Here is a 21,085-nt window from a genome sequence, read left to right on the forward strand (position 1 = left end):
ACTTGACAAGGATAGTGCAATCTTCACGGGGATGAAGGATTTTCAGACCGGAGATACTCATCTATGTTGAATTTCATTATAATATTAGGATCACAAGAAGATGACCATGCACAATAATCATAGGGTGTGCTAGATTAACCACGGGCAATGATTCAGATCATTGTTGCCCTCCCAACCATGGACGATATAAGGCTATCATCTCCCCCGAGCACAAAATTATCTCTCTCTCTATATATATCAAATATGAACAACAAGATGCTTTTACAATGATCAAGTACAAAGGCCAATGTGAATCGCTTCACTCCTTGAAGCTATATGCTCAAATCAATTTATAATGCACAACTGTGTATGCAGTCGGCACTGCATTAATGTATCCAACCTATGAAGAATGTGTTCGACCAGCCAAGAAAGAATACGATCTGTCAAGTAGTGTATTCGCTCTCCCAAGGAATGATTTCGCTGATGATAATTTAATTCGATCTGAGATATATAAAAGTCAATCTGCTGTGGAAGTCGATTTGCTGTGAATGATGAACGAACTTGCTGATGATAAACACAGACTGTATATAGGAAATCTTCCACATGATTGGAGTATCTTCCAAATTCACCAAATGAAAGAGGTAGCACCCCTCTTATACATGCCATGGTGACTCTTCATGAAGAGTTGGCTTCTTCAAGGTCAACATGGTCCTTCATCAAGGGGTGGTGGACAATATCAATGAGGAGACGTGTCTAACCATGGGTGATGGGTGTGTGTCTTAACTGATGCTTAGTTAAGGACTTAAAACAAAACCGCTTCATAATGTATATTACCCGCTTTCTTTGGAGTATACACGGGTTCATGATTGTCTAAGGCCGATAGGCCAATTAGACAATCATGTTTGCTATGTCGGCCAAGGGAAGGATTCAACCATAGCTATAACTTCAACACTTCCTCTTAGCTAGAGAGGAATCCTTCTAGATGTCTATAAGTCACATCACCTCAATGTGATGACTAACACAATGACTACACTCATGTGTATGAAAGAAATTTATCATCTCATTGTGATAGCATATCAACTCATCATGATGTTTGACCACAATTTCTACTCCCATATGTGGAAAGGGAAGATATCACCTCATCGTGATATCAACCATCATGGCTTCTCCCATGGATGGTGAAGAATAGATATCACCTCACCGTGATATCAACCATCATGGCTTCTCCATAGATATCACCTCATGTGATATCCACCATTATGGCTTATATATAGATATCTCCTCACGTAATATCCACCATTATGGCTTGTCCATAGATATCACCTCACGTGATATCCACCATTATGGCTTATCCATAGATATCACCTCACGAGATATCAACCATTATTGTGAGATTGTCACCTCACAATGATGGTAAGATGCACAAGTGTTCATCATTGTGAGATCGTCACCTCACAATGATATTCACCATGGCTCATCTAGAGGGTAAACACACAAGTACAAGAAGATCACCACGAACTCTCTCACGTGGTGTTGTCATGGCCGTCACACACATGACATCCACCATGAACCATATCAGAGGGTGGAGATAAGGGCTTACACCTCAAGTCTCTCTCAAGGAGAAATGTATTAACGAGAGTTTACACTTTAAACATCTTTTGAAGATAAGAATACATTAGTATATATATAAACAAATCAATGAAGCTGAGACTCAATCTCGGCTAGGGCTTCACTCTCCACCATACCAAGCTTACCTTGAAAGTACACAAACTTTACTCTGGAGAGAGGCTTGGTGAGAATGTTTGTTGTTTGCTCATCAGTACTAATGTATCTCAACTGAATAGCATTCCTTTCCACCATGTCTCTAACATAGTGATACTTGATCTCCACATGCTTCATTCTGTCATGAAATACAGGATTGACAGAAAGCTTTACACAACTTTGATTATCACAATGGATAATTGTAGGTTCTAAGGATTCTCCAAACAATCCTACAAGAAGCTTCCGAGGCCACACTGCTTCTCGTGCTCCCACACATGCTGCAAGATACTCGGCTTCTGTGGAGCTCAGTGCTATTGAAGACTGTTTCCTACTGCACCAAGAAATCATAGCTGAACCCAAACTGAAACAACAACCAAAGGTTCTCTCCCGATCAGTGACACATCTTGAAATCATAGCTGAACCCAAATTGAAACAACAACCAAAGGTTCTCTCCCGATCAGTGACACATCTTGCCCAATCGGAATCAATATATCCAGGAATATCACAACCTAGGTGGCAACATAAAACCTTCCAACCTGATCACTAGAGAAACCATCTCGACATGGTCCACTCCCTTTGAACAAATATAACCAAGATCCTCAGAAGTCAATTGAAGTAGATCCTCTAGCTGCTCCCTATGTCACAGAAGCATACCCTGCTCACATGCTCCCAATTATGGAAGACATATTGCTCCAAGAGACTCCCATGTCTCCGAGTATCTCAACTCATAACATCATCTGGCATGATCCACACATGGCTGAATGTGCTGGATTCAAGACCACCTTTGACCTACTGTCACAGCTCGGCAAGGAATTCTTGACACTCCTGTCAAGTGCACAACTTCTATAAGTGCACTTGTGCTCTTAGAAAGATCTGTAGCCGTCTTTCTCAAGATAGGCAAGGCGACAAGTTTCCGATGTCATAGCTGTCATAAGTAGATATCAACGCTAGGGTTGAGCGTCCTGACAAGCTATATAGGCCTCCCTCTTGAATCATCAATCTCATAAGATCGAGCCTTGCACAAATGTCTCGGCCGGATTCGTAATGCATCATACTTATTTTCCTACAAAACCCATTCTAAGGACCAAGGAAAAGAACAAGAGCATAATGAGGCAAATAACTCTTATAGTACATATAGGAATACAAATAAGAGGCTGACTATGATAAGCAAAAAAACTCAAGAGATAATGACCAAGATAAATACTTATCTCTTTATCCAAGCTCCATCTAGCTTTGGATAAACTTGCAACCCTTGTAAGGAGCATAACAACAGGCCGACCTTAACTACTAAGGTCTTCAATTGTCCCCTGCAATCACACATACACTTGCACATACACTTGTAATAATATGTTGTTAAACATAGTTCATAACAAAAAATTGATAAGGATAAATTAGATGTCTTAAATTGTATGTAATCATAGCTAAGGGCTACAGGACTCAACCTTACACATGGGCAATTCTAGTCTCATGAACATGAAGGCAACCATTAGTCCAATGCATACAATAGACAAATAACATGATCATAAGCAATGCACCATATACTATCAGATAAATGTGGTAGTAGGGAGAAGACTTTTCTGATCAGTTTGGTCCTATCATCCAATGAAGTTCTCGATCTCGTATTTCAGTTGCCATTGACAGATGCAAATCTACAAAGTTTCCAAGGCTGAAGATAGAAATGTCACTTCTATGAAGAGAATCATCAAAGTCTAGCTGGAAAGAAGTGGCCCCAACTTCCTTCTTATTATTCTTGGCAACGTCCTTAACTATAACCTGTATCCAAGAATCTCTCTCTACTCAATCTAAAGATGAACTCTATCCCCTGTCATATCATTCCACTCTTAAGCTCAAGCTCCTCCTCAAGACAGAGGGGATGCACTAACTATGGCAATGGCTCTTCAAGAATCTGCTTTGAAACCATGTTGAATATCATTATAATACTAGGATCACAAGAAGATGACCATGCACAGTAATCATAGGGTGTGCTCGATTAACCACGGGCAATGATTCAGATCATTGTTGCCCTCCCAACCATAGATGATATAAGGCTATCATCTCCCCTGAGCACGAAATTATCTCTCTCTCTCTATAAATATATCAAATATGAACAACAAGATGCTTTTACAAAGTTTAGGCGAACCCTCTGCATTTCTCGCGAAATTTATAAAAACACAGATCTTTGGTTTTGTGACTTTTAAACAAAAATGCCGAACTCCCCCCCCTATTTAAGTGCAATTTTCTTTCATTTTGTGAGAAATTTGGGAATTTTAAGAAAAATGTGTGATTTTCATTCGACTTAGCTTTTAACCTGTCCTTGGAAGAATTTGACTATTTTAGTCAGAATGTGCGACTTTTTGCTTCTTTAGTTTGAAACTTGGCATTTTTTATTAAAAACGTGAACCTTTATGCCTTATGAAATTCGGGATTTTTGCCCCAAAGGTGCGATTTTTAGATTTGTACTTGCCCCCTAAAACTCAGGCTAGCTTGCCGGTTCGGGTTCGGGTTCTAAGAATCGGTACGTCGGTACGGCAAAATTTTGAAAAGGGGTTTGGGTTCATTAGTACAAAAACATGTAAATTTTATATATATATATATTAATATTTGTGCAGCCTATAAGCATGAACTAAGATTAGCATTTCACATAGCATCATATAAACAACAAAACAAACATAAACTTGTAATCATAGCATCATGATCATACCATAATAGCATCATATATATCAAGTTTAATATCAAAATGACAAAATATTCAAGTATCATTGTTTCAACTTTCAACAATATAAAGTTTAATCATCAAATGGATTAGCTAATTCATCCTCCTCCTCCTCCTCCTCCTCATCATCATTGACATTGACATTAGATGAGCTAATGCCACTTGCACTTGCGCTATAAGTTTGCTCGCTCTCCAAGTCATCAAGTGTCAATGCAACAAGCTGAGAAGCGGGAGCATCCAAATTAGTATGCTCTGGCTCTATATCCCACATCTTCGTTTCCCCTTGTGTGTAATCACGTTGTTTGTGTGAAAGAAGACGTAGGTTGAAATGCACATATACTAAATTCTCCGCTCTTTTTGATAGCAACCTATTGCGCTTTACTGAGTAGATGAAAGAGTATGTGCTCCAATTTCTTTTTGAAGCAGATGATAGCAACCTATTGCGCTTTACTGAGTAGATGAAAGAGTATGTGCTCCAATTTCTTTTTGAAGCAGATGAACTAGCAACCTATGAAGACAAAGTAAACAATTAAAGCTATACATTAATAAAAGTAAAATTAAAAATTACTAGCAACCTATGAAGACAAAGTAAACTACAAATAAACTTGTGATAAATTTTAATTAATTAAACTTGTGATAAAACTTTTACAACGAGGGGTTGTAGGTGTTGGAAGCATGCACCATGGAAGTATCACCAGCTATGAGCATCCTTCTTGGATCTATGACGAAGTGCATCAACACTTAGACCATTCCCGTTTGCGAATTCTATGAACTCATTTGTAACAATATCTCGCAAATCATCATCAGGATATAGTCTAAGAAATGCTGCCTTGTACCCATCAGATACTTCTAGATTTCTCCATGGTGGAATCTTTCCTGGTTTATCAAGAAATTGATTGCTATAGTACTTTGGTGTCAAGGCATAGGCAAGAAGATGCAAAGGAGTGGTCATCTTATTCCACCTTTCTACAATAATTGCTTTCACTTCTTTGAAGAACTTCTCCTCGGGGTCATTCTCTTTTGCATTTATAGTGAACTTTATTTTTTCAAGCATTGAGTCAATGCCATCATAAATCTCACCAATGCAAGGCCTATCCATGTCGGTATAGCGAATCATGCTCATAATGGGCTCAGTGATACTTCGGAAATATGTAACAAGATCCCACCATTTCTCATTCAATATTTTCTCCCTAATTTTTTCTGCCCTCTCACTGCTACTCTGCTTCCATACAATCCAATTGTTGCTGATCACCATATTGCATAGTGCCACTCTAACTTTCACAAGTCGTCTTAAGACTATTGTGTTTGATGCAAAACGAGTCTCAACAACCTATAACACAAATTAATGCCAAAATGATTAAAAAATAAAGCCAAACTTTAAAGAAGAATAAACAATATATCTTACACAATGATATTATGAACATTGAAATTAAAGAAATCAGAAAATGTAAAATTAAATTACTATTTAACTTACCTTCAATAGCTCCAAATTCGAAAAGGATCTAAAAATCCCTTGAGACATGTGGTGGTTTGTGATGAACATTTGGATGTCCTCAACCTCTGCATATACATCTCTGATCCATTTTATTTTATTCCCAATCCTTTGTAGGATAAGATTAAGTGAATGGACCGCACAAGGTGTCCAAAAGATGTGATCATAGCGTTCCTCAACCAACAAACCAGCAGCTCTACAATTTCTTGCATTGTCTGTTATGACTTGGACAACATTGTGAGGTCCCACTTACTCAATGGCAGAGATGAGAATTTATGCAATAATTGGCCATTTTTTACTTAGCCCTCACAATCCACAACTTTCAAAAACATTGCCCCTTTAGGGGACACTGCTATGACATTGATCAAGGGATGATTTTTAGCATCTTTCCACCCATCTAAAACAATTGTTACATTTGTCTCAGCCCATGAATCCCTTATGGGTTTCAATGCATCTTCGACCCTCTTCACCTCTTTGTCCAATAATGTTCCACGTACCTTCTCATAACCTGGGCCCTTATACCCTCTTGGAGCTTCATTAACACTTTTTATCATTTGCTTCCAATATGGGGAGTGAACAACATTGAAAGCCAACCCATTTGCACAAATGCACCTTTCTACATCTTGGTCAGCTATGTCTCTACTCTCATTTTGAAATGCGGTTTCTAAAGGCCCCTTTGTTCTTTTGCGTGTCAAGGGTGGATCACTTTCAGGTTCATTTGTGGAAAAGAAGGGGTGGTCTTCTACTACAACATAGGGATTACCCCTTGTTTTCTTTGGTGCGGTTTGATTCAATCTACGGGCTTCTCTCTCTTTTGCCTCCTCATGGTCCTTAATATATTTCATCACTGTCGCATCTGGTATAGGTTTACCATCTTTTCCAGGGCATTTTTTGATGCCTCTTCCTTTTATTCCACACAAATGGCCTACCACCTGATAATATGAACTATTACGTTCAATACCACATCCTTGGCATCTCCAACGGAATCCCCCACCTCCTAGAAGTGGCTTTAAAATGTCAACATACTTCCATAAGGGAGAATTTGGATCATTTCTTTGTTTTGTAATTGTTTGTTCATTGCCAATGGAGGAAGAGGTAGATGCCATTCTAGTTCCTATGGCAAGAAATAACATAAACATATTAAAAAACAAAAACAATTAATGTTTCATGTTTGACAATTTGTGTAACAAAAATAGTTGGAAAAAAATGTTTAAAAACCTACCTCTTGTAGCCAATGGGAGTTTGCAAATGTATGGAAATGATGCTGCAACACTTGTTGAAGCTTCAAAAATTAGTCTTCAACTCCTCCTATTTGATCTTGGAAGCCAAACTTTGTTCACCCTTTCTTCAACCTGCTGTCAAAACACTTTTGTTTGCAACACAAATGAGGAGAAATGAGCCAAGATTATGTTTTAAAAGTCACTTTTAGGGTATAAAATTCACTTTTTACATGGCAGATTCCAAAAAATAATTAAATTTTGCATAAAATATGGCTTTTTGGGCTGCCCAGGTTTGACTTGGGTTTGCCCGGGTTCGACCTGGTTCAACCTTGGTCCGCCCGCGTTCGAGTCAGGTTGAACCACCTCTGATTTTAGCGAACCCTGGTCGAACCAAGGTTGGACCGGACTCGAACCAGGGACCCGGACTGGACTGGTACTAGGGGTGTCAAGGGGCGAACCCGGTAAGCTAGAACTTAGGCTTTCTAATGAAATTGCGCGATTTATTTTAGAACATTTTCGGCCTTTTTGAAGAACACACTTGATTTATATTTTTTGTTGCTTTACTTGGTTTACATAGCGAATTTGGGCTCCTTGGATGATTTGCGCAAAGTTTAGGGTTCCTTCTTTTCTCGCAAATCATAAGATAAGGCCGAGTTTGGTGGATGACGAACGCCCAGTGAATTCAAGATGCTTAAACAAAATGTGCGATTTTGTTTCATTCTTCTCATCTCTCCAAGTTTATGAAAATGCCGAACTTTGTTCTGAACGCCAAAATCACTTGTTTATGGAATTCGACCATTTGTTAGAAATGTATTATTTTTTTGGGGCAATTAAAACATCTCCCTTGACCTTTGCTCTTTTCGACTTAGGAGAAACTCGGGGTTTTAAGAGAAAATGTGCGATTTTTATCTTCTTGCATCTTTATCCTCACAAAATGGGTTTAGACGCCGGTTATTTCAAGGCAAATCGAGGGTTTTTTTTACCCGACATTTCACTGGCTTTGACCCGAAATGCAACATCAGGTTTTGCCCTAGGCCAAAACTCGGCTATGTGTGAAGCTTGCAACTTATTGGGGTTTCTTCATTTTGTTCGATTTGGCCCAATACCTAATGGTTCTGCTCTTAAAACACCAAACTCAGTGGCTTTTGGAAATAGCAACGTCACATGCTCCTCTCTCACATAGAGCAACGGGGGTCCCTGTTTGAAGAAAATGGGGTGTGCATGCGACATGCACAACAGTTTGTTAGTGCAGTTAGGTACCTCCTGCAAGGAGTGCGAGGTAGTCCCATACTTCTCTAACCCATCTATAGACCCATACATAGATGACTGGCATCCTGGACTATAAAAGCCCCTTTCCTTTCCTTTTTCTCCAATCCCTACTATGGTTGGTTTGAGGAATGAACTATTGATTAGGGCCAAGTAGCAATATCATTTATCATTTCATTTAGTGTTAAATACTCATTTACTCATAAGCTCAATAACTATAAGATGAGTTAATTATAGAAGGCTCTTGGTAGAATGAAATATATGTTGGAATTGTTACTTTTGAGCAAATCCAGGCATACCCCAACTAGGGGACAGTACAGAATTGAGTTAAAAAATCACTTTCTGTTCTCCACTTTCTTAAAAGTCTCACAATAATGTGTAAAACTAAAAGATATACCTCTGAACCCTTGAATCTTCTCTCCCAGAAAGCATCCAAATGTGCATTCCCATTTGAAACATGCATATGATAATCTAATTTTTCATATTTAGACAGTGATAGGACAATCTCAGGAAAACATGCTCTAGATAAACATAAATGTGATTTTCATGTCTGCCTGTTTTGCTTTGTACTGAATTAATTCTATTGTTTATATTTATAACATAGCAGACACTTGCTTTTCTGTTTCCTCGTTTCCAGGAAGTCTTGGAAGTTGCATTACTGAAGGCGCTTATGTTTTAGAAATTCTACATAATTTTGCATTTTGTACATAAATTTTTTCTATAATTTGCCTTTATTTTATTGAGGGAATCACTTTTCTATGCATCTGCTCATGTTGACATACTCTGATAATTTTGCATTATCATTTATAACGAGTGACAATAGTTTTGGAGTTTTGAGGTTGCATTGGCAAAGTTATGTTTATGAGAGTTTGGAATAAACTGCATAAATCCGTTTTCTGACCAAACTCTGATTTTGTTCAGTTTTAAACTCTTATCATGGATAATAAAAAACAGTGTCAAATCAACCAAAATAGCAATGGCTTTAAATACTAAGTTGACTTTTTGTGACTAGTAAAAATAGATAGTCATTTTGTAGCAAGGCTTTATAGGAACTCATTATTTAAAGTCGTAAGATGGCCCTTAAAGACTATATTTTTATTGCTTCTTTACGGGCATGCCTTTTTCTTCTTGAGTATTTTGCTAATCTATATCTGCTATATCCTGGGCAAAAAGTGCTTGTAGTAAGTTGAGATCTTGATTGCCACACTAAAGTAAATTTAGTGGCCAATACATCCTCTTCTTGTCCATATAAATTTCTGAAGGAAGAATTAGTTAGTGCTGACAAAGAGAATAATACTACTGACATTTTTTACTTTATCTTGCAGCAATTGGTGTTGTATGAGACGTCAGCATCAGAACTAGATATCATCAGGGATATTTCACGCACTTTTCCATCCCATGTGTACTTTCAACAGAGACATGGGCCTGGCCAAAGGTCTTTGTATAATGTTTTGAAGGCTTATTCTGTGTATGATAGAGAAGTGGGCTATGTCCAGGTGTGCATGGCATTGGAGCAGGATGAAATAGGTTTATTTTATTGGATTAAAATTTCAATAATGTTAAAATTTTTCAGACATGTTTTCCTGCTTTTTTGTATGTGTGTTTGCTCCTATAATTGACTTAAGCATATATCATTCAGGGAATGGGATTTCTAGCAGGTCTACTTCTTCTTTATATGAGCGAGGAGGATGCATTTTGGTTGATGGTTGCCTTGCTGAAAGGTGCTGTTAATGCACCAATGGAAGGTTTATATTTGGTAATGGAACTTCTCTTTATTACTAGTTGCTATCTTTAATTGACACACCTAACTTCCATAATTTTTTCTATTGTAGAATTTGTATTAGACTAAAATCATTTCACAAAGCCGGCACAAAGCATATTACATTAGAACTTGAATTTAACCCTTATTATGGTGCAAAACAATTCCAAAATAAAAAGGACTATAAATAACTTAAACTTATACAAACAGGACTACAATCTCTTGGCTTTTAATTTTCTTTTTAAATCTCTTGTTACCTGTTCTGACTGTATGGCATCAGGGCATGGGACACTCTTATTTGGAGAAGGCTTTTAATCTTTAGCAACATAGAGTTTAGTGAATGCTTGAAGCCAACGCCTGGGTTTCATCAATAGTTCACGTTCTCTCATTTTAACATGAAATTTTGTGAAAAGGAATATCTCATTATGTAGATTCTGTCATTTTGTAGAGACTTCAACTTTATCTTTTTCAATAGTCATTTTAGCTCTTTATTTGGCCTGAAATTTGGATAGAAGATAAATCTCAAGCTCGACATCAGACTTATTCTTTTCCAGGTTTTGATTCTACTTGCGTAAGGAAATTTTAGGAGACATTGTGATTTGGACTGAAATTTAAACTTTTTTTGGATGGGCTTATTATACCCCAATTTTATATTACTGTTTTTCATTTCGGTTAGCACAAGGAAAATGTTTAAAAACAAAGGGATTTCTCCTTGCCTCATCAACATATTCATGCATTTGCAAAGATTGCTCAAGCGTTCAGGTTCTTCGAATCTTACCAATGGTTGAATATTGTATTAATTGATCCAATCTGTCATTGTCTTAAAGGAACACATAATTTTCATAATGTTCAATTGTTTTACCCTTAATTCATCAATGCTGTATCATTTATTGGATATCCTATGCCACCTTAGAATGTTGTCATTGGAATTTGGAATCATAATACTTCAGAATTAAGTGTCAAAAAGGCCAAGACATGTGTCATGTCATTTGTCTTAGGATTACCAGGCCATATTGTTTAATAAATTCATGAGCTAAATGAATTAATTTATACTGAAGTTGCAAATATGAATGAGCTATGTAATACAAGGTTTTGAGATGCATCTAGAGGGTTGGGTCAAGAAGCTTTTTTAGTAACAGAGGTTAGAAGTTTGAAGTGGTCATGCAGCTACTAATTCAATGTGATGAATTGAATAAAAGACACAGATTTTCATAAGGGGTTCTTTTCCTTCTGCTTGATGAAGGGGCTGCAAATTGGTGTCTCCCTTTTGCATAGTTGGCATGAGTTTTCCACAGTCCATGTAGTATTAATATTAAGATTGCTTCTGTTGACGAGAATAATCATTATGTTATGTTGGTATATTATGTTTATGTTGTCGTCGGTAATAATGAGTTACGGCGGTCAGTTAGTTAGCCGACGGGTAGGTAGTTGGAGTCGCGACGGTTGTGTCGCGCCCCTTCGGGTATTATATATTGTGTACCTTTTCTTCGAAGGAGGAGCATGTTAGTCGTGTCAGATGTAATGTTATAAGCACTTATTGTACATGGACTGTGGAATTAATATAAAGGCTGGTTATTTAATATATTTCCATTATGTTCTGTGCATTTACTTTCTGCATTTAACCGTTTACCCAAGAGGGCAAACATTTGGCGCCGTTGCCTAGACAAACTCGGGAAGGGAAGACACGGATGGCGCACAGACACAATGGGCCTACTCGTTGGTGAGGTAAACTCGGAGGCCGACGACGCACAGACAGAACTGTACACGGGAGAAGACACGGCAACGCGAGAATTCTCGATTTTGCTCCAGGTAGCCATTCAGACATACGTTCGACGAGAAGCGGCGGAGGCAGAAACCCCACCAAGTGCCGTGTGGACAGCGCTGGAGGTTAGCCCGGCAGTAAACCGGTTAATGAACCACCTCCCCCAGCTGCTTGCACAGGCATCGCTGGCACAGCAGGCCCACCTGGAGGAGATTGCCCAGGAGGAACGACGACAACAAATCCTGCAACGCTACGAGGAGAACAGCTGACGGGACACGGAGAGAGATGGCGCCAGGCCAGGAGGGAATTGAACTGTGAACTTATTTTCAAATAAAAGTGTCATTGACATGAGTTGTCCTTGAGCAGATGAATTAATAAAGATATGTTTTGATTTAAGAATTGAGAAGTTATGGAGATGTGTGACAATTAATGTCAAACCTATTGAATAAAGATAGGAATAGAAAACCGGAAACGAACGAGTGGGAGGCCGCGCAGAGGGCTTTGATTCTGGAGCAGCAAGTAGAACGAAGACGGAGGCTGAGGCAACTTGCCGAAGGACGACCTGCCGAAGGGGGGCCCGAGGGGAACCAAGGAGGTGTCACGGAAGGTGCAGAGGCCGACGAAAATTTCTACGCGTCGCCAGATCATCGTAGGACGCGGAGCCACGAAGAATTTTTAGAAGAAACAAGGTTACGGCGAAATCTAGTCGAGGAGACTCGGGATCAGTTTAGGAACTTATCCCTCACGCCACGGAGTGAAGATCACCAACGGGAAGCAGGAGTAGGAGTGTGTCAAAACGAAGGGGAGGGCAACAGTACGGGTGTAGGTGCCATAGGCGACAGGCAAAACACCGTACCTCCAGGACACACCACCAACACTACCGGAGGTAGCAGCGCAGGGACACAGACACAGACACAACCGCCTCCAGGAAGACGACAAGGGATGGCGAGCAAACAAAAGTTACCAAAGTTCACAGGGGACGGCAAGGAAGACCCCTTACGGCACTGCCGTACATGTGAGACCATTTGGTCCGCCACTGGAGTAACAGACCACGACGACTGGGTACAGCAGTTTCCAGCCACGTTACGAGGAGTCGCCATAGATTGGTACTCCGATGTAGATAAGAAAAAAGTGGCCACATGGGCTACCCTACAGAAGGAATTCACGGAGGAGTTCCGGTTGCTTCGTGATGACAACGAAATTGTGACAGAGATATACAGTACCAAGCAAGGTACTAAGGAGACAGTACGGGCATACAGTCGGAGGCTGAAAGAACTCTTGGGTAAAATGGAGAGCCAGCCAGCTGACGGCTTAAAAAAACGATGGTTTGTGGAAGGATTGAAATCCTCCCTACGAAAAAAAATGAAGATTGTACCCCCGACGTCATATGATGACGCCTATATCAGGGCGATGGATCTAGAAAGCGAATATAAAACATCAAGGAAGAAGAAAAGTAATAGAGATTCATCTAATGATGATGAAGATTTTGACGGGGAGAGCAGTAGCGGTGGCGAATCGGGTAAAAATGTACACGCGCTCCAGAAGGACATGGAACGAATGTTGAAAGAATTCAAAGCCATGAAAGGGAGTACAAGTAAGACGGAAGAAAATGAAGTGTGGTGTACAGACTGTAGGACTGACGGACACACAAGGGGTACTTGCCCGAAGAAGGCATTCTGTGAGATTTGCCAAGTGATGGGACACTCCACCAAGGAGTGCCCATACAATATGAAAACCCGAAGCACGAACCAGGTGTTGTTCACGGAGCAGGCCACAACATCCGCACCAGCGGGTACCGGCCAACATACTAACACAACGGCATCATCTGGAGGATACCGGGACAACAGACGCGGCGGCGGAAGGAATAGCAACAATAACAATAATGGAAGCCGTATCCAGTATGACGCCAAGGGCCAACCAATTATCCAATGTAGGGCCTGTAATCAGTGGGGGCACTTCGCTCGTGATTGCACGAAGGAAGCCACCCCTCAGCACCTCTGCCGTTGGTGTGGGCCAGGCGACCATGAGGACGCAAATTGCCCGCAGGCAGGGGTTAATCTCCTCAACATTGAGAAGGCTGAGAAGACTGGTGAGAAAGAAGTACTGGCGATCACCCGCGCCCAGACGAAAAAAGCCACTTATCCCGACCCCCGTACGGAGAAGGAGAGATTACGGGAGGCAAAGGCCAATATTGAACGTGAGATGACGACCGAACGACGGGACAACGAGGTGGCGAGTACATCATCCCGTACGGAAGCGGAAAATAACATCATTGGGCAAATCTTGCAGATGGAGGTGTCGATAAAGGTAAAAGACCTTCTAGACTCTATGCCACAATTGAGGACTGCCATCCTCACCAATGTGCAAAGCACCGCAGCGTCGAGTGCACCACAGGTATGGGTTCTCGCCACCGCATCGTCGAGTGCACCACAGGTAGGGGTTCCCGCCACCGCTTCGAAGAGTACACCACAGGTGGAGGTTTCCGTCAGCCCTTCGACTGACCCGATGTTACTAGCCTTGAGCAGTGGTAGACACCCAGCTGTGGTAGAAATGGGTATCCGTGGGACCATTCTGAAGGACACCATTGTGGACGGTGGATCTGGGGTGAATGTACTACCAGAAGAAACATGGAAGCGGCTGGGGAAGCCCACCCTGTGGCCACCCACATTCAACCTGGTGGGAGCGGACCAACACGGCATTAAGCCACTCGGCTTGTTGATGGCCCAGCAAGTGACGATTGGTACGCAACCATTCTTGTTAGATTCGTGGTTATTCCCTCAAAGAAGAAAGGCTATGACGCCATCCTGGGGAGAGTGTGGTTGATCAACGCGAGGGTAAACGACAACTGGAAGAAAAATACCCTTTCCATGGAGAAGGGAGGGCGGAAATATACCAGACCTACACACCCAAGATGTCGGCGAAGAGCTCGCCTCTTCAGACTCAGACTCAGAGGACTCTAATAAAGGGGAAGGGGGTCCCGATGAAAGCAAGGGCAAGAACGTGATGGAGCCGAACAGTGAAGGGGTGCTAGAATTGGAGGGATGTTCTGAAGATGAGGTATGCTCGACTAACGGGCTCTTCCATTGGCAAATGGAGGATTACGAAATGTTCCAAAGCTACAGGCTCGAAGTAGAGGAATCAGAGCAACCAACAGAGGTGTACCTGTCGGAATACAGAGAATATTGGAAGGGAGACGCCCCAAACCCTAGCGGCATAAATAATCCGAAGAGTGTCGGCAACGATTGGAACCCTGTATGGAAGACCGCAGTCTTCAAAATCTTTATTATCCTTCTTCTTCTTATGTACGGGAAGGAGGTCGTGGTCCCTATAGAATTTGTGGTTCCAGGTCTTCCGATGGCCATTGAAAATAGACTTGCCACCAACGGGCCCAAATTGAAACCCTACCACGCGAAGCGCGCAGGGTACCCGAGAGGCCGGACGGACACCCGAGAGCTCGAAGGGGGACCGGAGAGGATGGAAGGGGACCTAAGAGGCCGGGCAAGCAACTCGAGAGGCATGGGACAAAAGCAGGAGACTTTTGGGCGAGAAAAACCGAGAAGGATGAAGGGCGATCCCAGAGACAGGGGACCCGAGCCGAAGACTCTCTAGACAACTTAAAAATAAATAAATAAATAAATAAATAAATTTGAAAAAAACAAATCGCACGGTTGTACGACAGCGACCGTACGGTAAAAAAAGAAAAAGAAGGGGAAAATGGCCACCGTACGGTGGGACCAAGGTGACACCACCGTGCGGTGGAAGCACCGACGGTGGCACCACCGTGCGGTGGAACCACCGACGGTGGCACCACCGTGCGGTGGAACCACCGACGGTGACACCACCGTGTGGTGGAACCACCGACGGTGGCACCATCGTGCGGTGGGAGCCACCGAAGGCGGTCACCAAGCAGCCCGCGGAAGAATAAAACGCCGCCAAACATCAAAGACGCCGCACAACACCACCGCGACGAAGAACAAAACAACCCCGCACACCGCCATCACCGCACAGCAAGGGGTAAAGGGAAGAAGACGCCGAACACCACGCCACCACGTGATGTGAAGGGTAAAGCACGGGCCGACCGCCACAGGTAGACCGTATAGGGAGGTTGTATGGCCGAGGTGCCATTGGGGACATTACAGTGCCCAAAAAAAAAAAAAAAACGACGACGGCCAGATTTAAAATGATTTGCTGAAGTCTGGAGCCTAGACACTGAAAATATTGGAGTGTAGAAGAAGGGTTTTGACATCATAAAATATCACAGAAAGGACCCCGCAAGGGGCGCTGCCCCTCGACCCCGCTGGGGGCGTTGCCCCCAGACCCCCAGTTTATTTTGAGCTACAGAAGACCACGGGAAGTGTTGTGGTTGTCCGTATTGTGAGGAAGAAGCCCGCAGCTAAGCATTGGCGGGGAAGCCATAAGTCGTAGAGGGAGACGGATTTGGAGGTTGGGAACAAACAGAGTTTGAGGGAAGGCATTGCAGGTCAGCGCAGTTGTATGACACCAGGGAGTTATTCAGTTCAGTTTTTGGCCTTTGGGGAGTGTGATGGAGGATTTGAGGTGTCTCCTAGCATTTGTGCCAGCGGATTGTGGCCACCTCCAGGCATGACTGGTATGCTTTGAGGAACTCGGAGTATGTCTCGGTTGGACGTGAGGTTGCCTTGGTGGATGCACAGAGGGCTCAGGAGGAGCTGACCACCAAGTTGGAGGCAATAGTCGCGTGAGACTTAGTTCAGCGTACCCAGGAGTTGGATGCCGGGAGAGCAGCACGGGTGGCCATCGAGGACAAATTGGCTAGGGAGATAGTATCAATTGAGTAGCAGTGGTGGAAGCTGAGACTGAAAAACGGGTTTTGCAGACAAGTTTGGGTTAGGCACAGGAGGACTGTGATGGCAAAGGAAGCAATATTGGTGAATTCCGCACTTGAGCATCGGATGGTAGCAGAAAAGGGTTTTCAGGCGAGGACGCAGCAAGTGTATAAGATCCGGGCCCGACTGGTGTCAGTAGTTCCTGCCGTTCATCTCTATTTTATATTAAGTCGTCGGAGTCGACTTCTTTTCTTGGGGGGGATGATGTTGACGAGAATAATCATTATGTTATGTTGGTATATTATGTTTATGTTGTCGTCGGTAATAATGAGTTACGGCGGTCAGTTAGTTAGCCGACGGGTAGGTAGTTGGAGTCGCGACGGTTGTGTCGCGCCCCTTCGGGTATTATATATTGTGTACCTTTTCTTCAAAGGAGGAGCATGTTAGTCGTGTCAGATGTAATGTTATAAGCACTTATTGTACATGGACTGTGGAATTAATATAAAGGCTGGTTATTTAATATATTTCCATTATGTTCTGTGCATTTACTTTCTGCATTTAACCGTTTACCCGAGAGGGCAAACAGCTTCTGGATTCACTGTCTACATTTTTTCATTCAATAAAAAAAGGTTTTGGATCACACTCAGTGATCCATTGTAAGAGGATAATGAAGGGTCTGCAAATCATTGTCTCCCTTTTGCATAGTTGGCATGAGTTTTCCACAGTCCATGTAGTATTAATATTAAGATTGCTTCTGGATTCACTGTATACATTTTTTCATTCAATAAAAAAAAGTTTCAGATCACACTCAGTGATCCATTGTAAGAGGATAATGAAGGGGCTGCAAATCATTGTTTCCCTTTTGCATAGTTGGTATGAGTTTTCCAGTCTATGTAGTATTAATATTAAGATTGCTTCTGGATTCACTGTCTATATTTTTTCATTCAATAAAAAAAAGTTTTGGATCACACTCAGTGATCCATTGTAAGAGGATAATGAAGATTTAGATTACAGACATAAAATTAAAAAAAAGTGAAGGGGAGGGAGGAGGACTGGAGAACGAGGAACATGATAGGAGGAAGAGGAGGTAAAGATAGATGAGAGAAAGAAGAAAAGAAAAAAAATACAAATATATAAAAAAGAATATATACATATTAATAAATAAGCAAATTGATAAATAAAATTATTGAACTATATATGTGTAAGAAAGAATATATGAATGTGTATGATTGTAAAAGGATGAAATTATATAATAGAAATAGGAGAATGTATATAAGTAGATAAATGCATGCAATAAATATGAAAATGAGTAAATGCTAAAAATAAAAAATTAACCAGCAAAGAAGGATGCATAAATACGTATATAAATTGTCACATGTATCAATATGTGTAATTTCAAATATGTTATTAATTTCATTTATCTTTTAAGATGTGTTTTACTGTTCGTTGGGATTAAATGTGAAGACTGTTTATAGTGACCTATCATATTTTATCGATGTGTATATTTGGGCTCATTTTTCTTTAGCTCAAGTTTTGTTTGTTCAATGAGAATATAGAGATTACATTAGTATGGTAAGCTCCATTTGCAAATTATTTGGAATCCGACTGGATTTGTGCCAAGGGTTTGGAAGTTTGAAATTTGTGCCATGATTTGTCGATGGTTTCTGAAGTTCTCCTCTTTTCATTCATTGGAGAAAGAAGGCCATTCACTTTCTATTCATTATCTTTCTGGGTCACTTGGAGCAATTCTATGCATTTTGTGCCAAGGTCTTTGAAGTAACTTTGTGTCATGATTGGTGCTGATTGAAGAACATATAATTTTGAAGGTTTCAATGGTTTCTCATTACTCACCATATAGTTGCCAATCATCCTTTCTCAATTATGCCCGTTCATTGAAGACAAAAAGTCTTTCCACTTTTCACTCATATATTTCCTGTGGTTTTCTAGTTAATTTATTAACTAAATTATTTGTTAGTATTGGTTGTTTGTCAGGTGATTAAATACCCCTTTTCAACCTTGTATTATTTATGTATGATGATTGAATGAATGGATTAAAGCATTGCTGCTGATTTTTGTGTTATATCCTAAAAATTTTTTTTACAAGCATTATCATAGTGGTTCTGATTTGAGGCCTGTAGAAGATGTGGTGTGACAATGGTTGAGGAGATGGAACATGGAGCCAAGATTTATTAGATTAGATCAAGAAGAATCTATTCAGTTGTGATCTGATATTTGATTATTTCATTCAAAGTAGCAAAAATGGTCTTCGGAATAAATCAGCAAATCAAAAGATATAGATTTTTTCTAAAAATCACAGTTTAATTGGGTTAGGGCTGAGGTGCCAGTTTTGGTACACGATTTCGATAATATATATATATATATATATATATATATATATATATATATATATATATATATATATATATATATATATATATATATATATATATATATATATATATATACAGAATTGATCATAAGTGATCAATGATAGTGATAAAAATGATAGTAATAGTCAATTGATGGTTAAAAATTCCAATACTATGTCTTATATTATATATGTCTTGGACTCTAGAGTCAAGAATCAAGATTCAAATGAAAATTATTACAATTATAAAATTTGAAAATAATAGACTAAAAACTCTATATTGGTCTTCAATCTTCATTAAGAGCATCTAGATTGAAGTCATTGCTTGGTTCAACATCATTTGAACCACAAGCTAATGAGTGCCACTCTCACTAGGTACATCATGTGCAGTGCTCTACAAGGGATGCATCCAAGTTAGCACACTCAAGGGTTATATCCCAATTCTTTACTACCCCTTGTAGTCAACTTCCTTATGTGATAGATGTTAGTTGGATTGGATTTGATTAAGTCTTCTACGCATTTTGCAGCCAACTAGTGATGCTTCACTAAGTGGATTAAAGATTGTGCACTTCAATACCACTCAACGGAACAAATTGCAACCTATTAAAATTGGAGAGAGTCAGTGACTCGGTACTACTTAAAAATTAAAAAATGCAAAAAATGTTAAGTACTAAGAATGTTAAAATATAAAAAATGCTTGTGATAGAATTTTGATAGAGGCTGGAGGAATAAATAATCTTGCTCAAGGAGGTACCACCATGTAGGAGAATCATTCTTGTATTGATCTTGAAGAGTACAAGTACTATAATCTTGTCTTGAGATGAAATTGCCAAATTCTTTTCTAACATTATCCACCACTTTTGGATCTGAAAATATTTTTTGGAATGCTATCTGGTACACATTAGTAACTTCACTATCTCTATATGGTGGCATTCTCCTTGGAAAAGAAAGTATCCCTCCATGCTATATATTTGGGGGACCATGCATATACAAGGAGGTGCAAGGGTGTGTTCATCTTGTTTTAGTATTCATGAATGTTTTTTCCACACTTTGAGAAATATTTCTTTGAGTTCAGTCTCCTATGCTATTGTTACCTTTATTTTTTCTATCATAGAGTTGATGCCATCATAGATTTCCCCTAAACATGGTCATTTGTATTAACAAACTTGATTATACTCATTACAAGCTCGGTGAAACTCAAAACATAGTCCACATGAATGCACCAATCATCATCCAAGATCAATGACTTGACCTTTTGGGCTCTCTTTGAACTTGGCTGCTTCTAAATACTCCATTGGTGGCTAATGACCATGACATCCAACACTTCTTGTACCTTCACAAGTCATCTCAAAACGATTGTGTGATGCAAGTTGGATCTCAACAACTTAATGGTGTGTAAAAAATGCTAATAACACATTAAAATATAAGTAAATATGGCATAAATTAAATTTACCTTAAACAATTCTAAATTCAAGCAAGTCTTTAAGATGCCTTGTGGCATATGATGATTTATCAAAACATTTGAATATCCTCGCTCTTAGTGTATATAGTTTTCACCAACTCTATTTGAGTGCGAATTGTTTGCATTAACAAGGAGTGTCTAGTACATGGTATTTAAAAATCATGCACGTAGCTTTCCTCAACCAAAGCACTTGCTACCTTGCAATTTTTTTCGTTGTCCATAATGACTTGCACAACACAACACTGACCATGTCTATGGACTCAATGAGGATTTTGGAAATGAATTTTGCATTCTTGACTTGCCCCTCAATCAGTTGCCTTCAAAAACAATGGACACTGCATTTTTAATCCCTGAATCTCTAATTGGTTTTAGTGATGTCTCTACAATTTTTTTTCTCTTTCCAATAAGGTGGTGCATGTTGGGAAATTTGTTAGTGCTTAACTTGTTAATTGTTACGAGTTGTTTTAACAACTCACTAATTCTAGAATTAGGTAAAAC

The 21,085-nt window shown here is 40.1% G+C and overlaps 1 protein-coding gene across 4 annotated transcripts in view; it reads left to right on the forward strand.

Moving 5' to 3' along the window:
- LOC131051859 (uncharacterized) overlaps positions 1–21,085 on the forward strand; it is a 101,681-nt gene that overhangs the window by 45,360 nt on the left and 35,236 nt on the right. For all 4 annotated transcript variants that reach the window (XM_057986461.2, XM_057986464.2, XM_057986462.2 and 1 more), the window contains 2 exons: positions 9,757–9,927; positions 10,071–10,187. In XM_057986461.2, the coding sequence (XP_057842444.1) occupies positions 9,757–9,927; positions 10,071–10,187 (288 nt within the window). The remainder of the gene's footprint in view (positions 1–9,756; positions 9,928–10,070; positions 10,188–21,085) is intronic.

Source organism: Cryptomeria japonica, chromosome 3, assembly GCF_030272615.1.
Source record: "Cryptomeria japonica chromosome 3, Sugi_1.0, whole genome shotgun sequence".
Classification (NCBI taxonomy): Eukaryota; Viridiplantae; Streptophyta; class Pinopsida; order Cupressales; family Cupressaceae; genus Cryptomeria; species Cryptomeria japonica.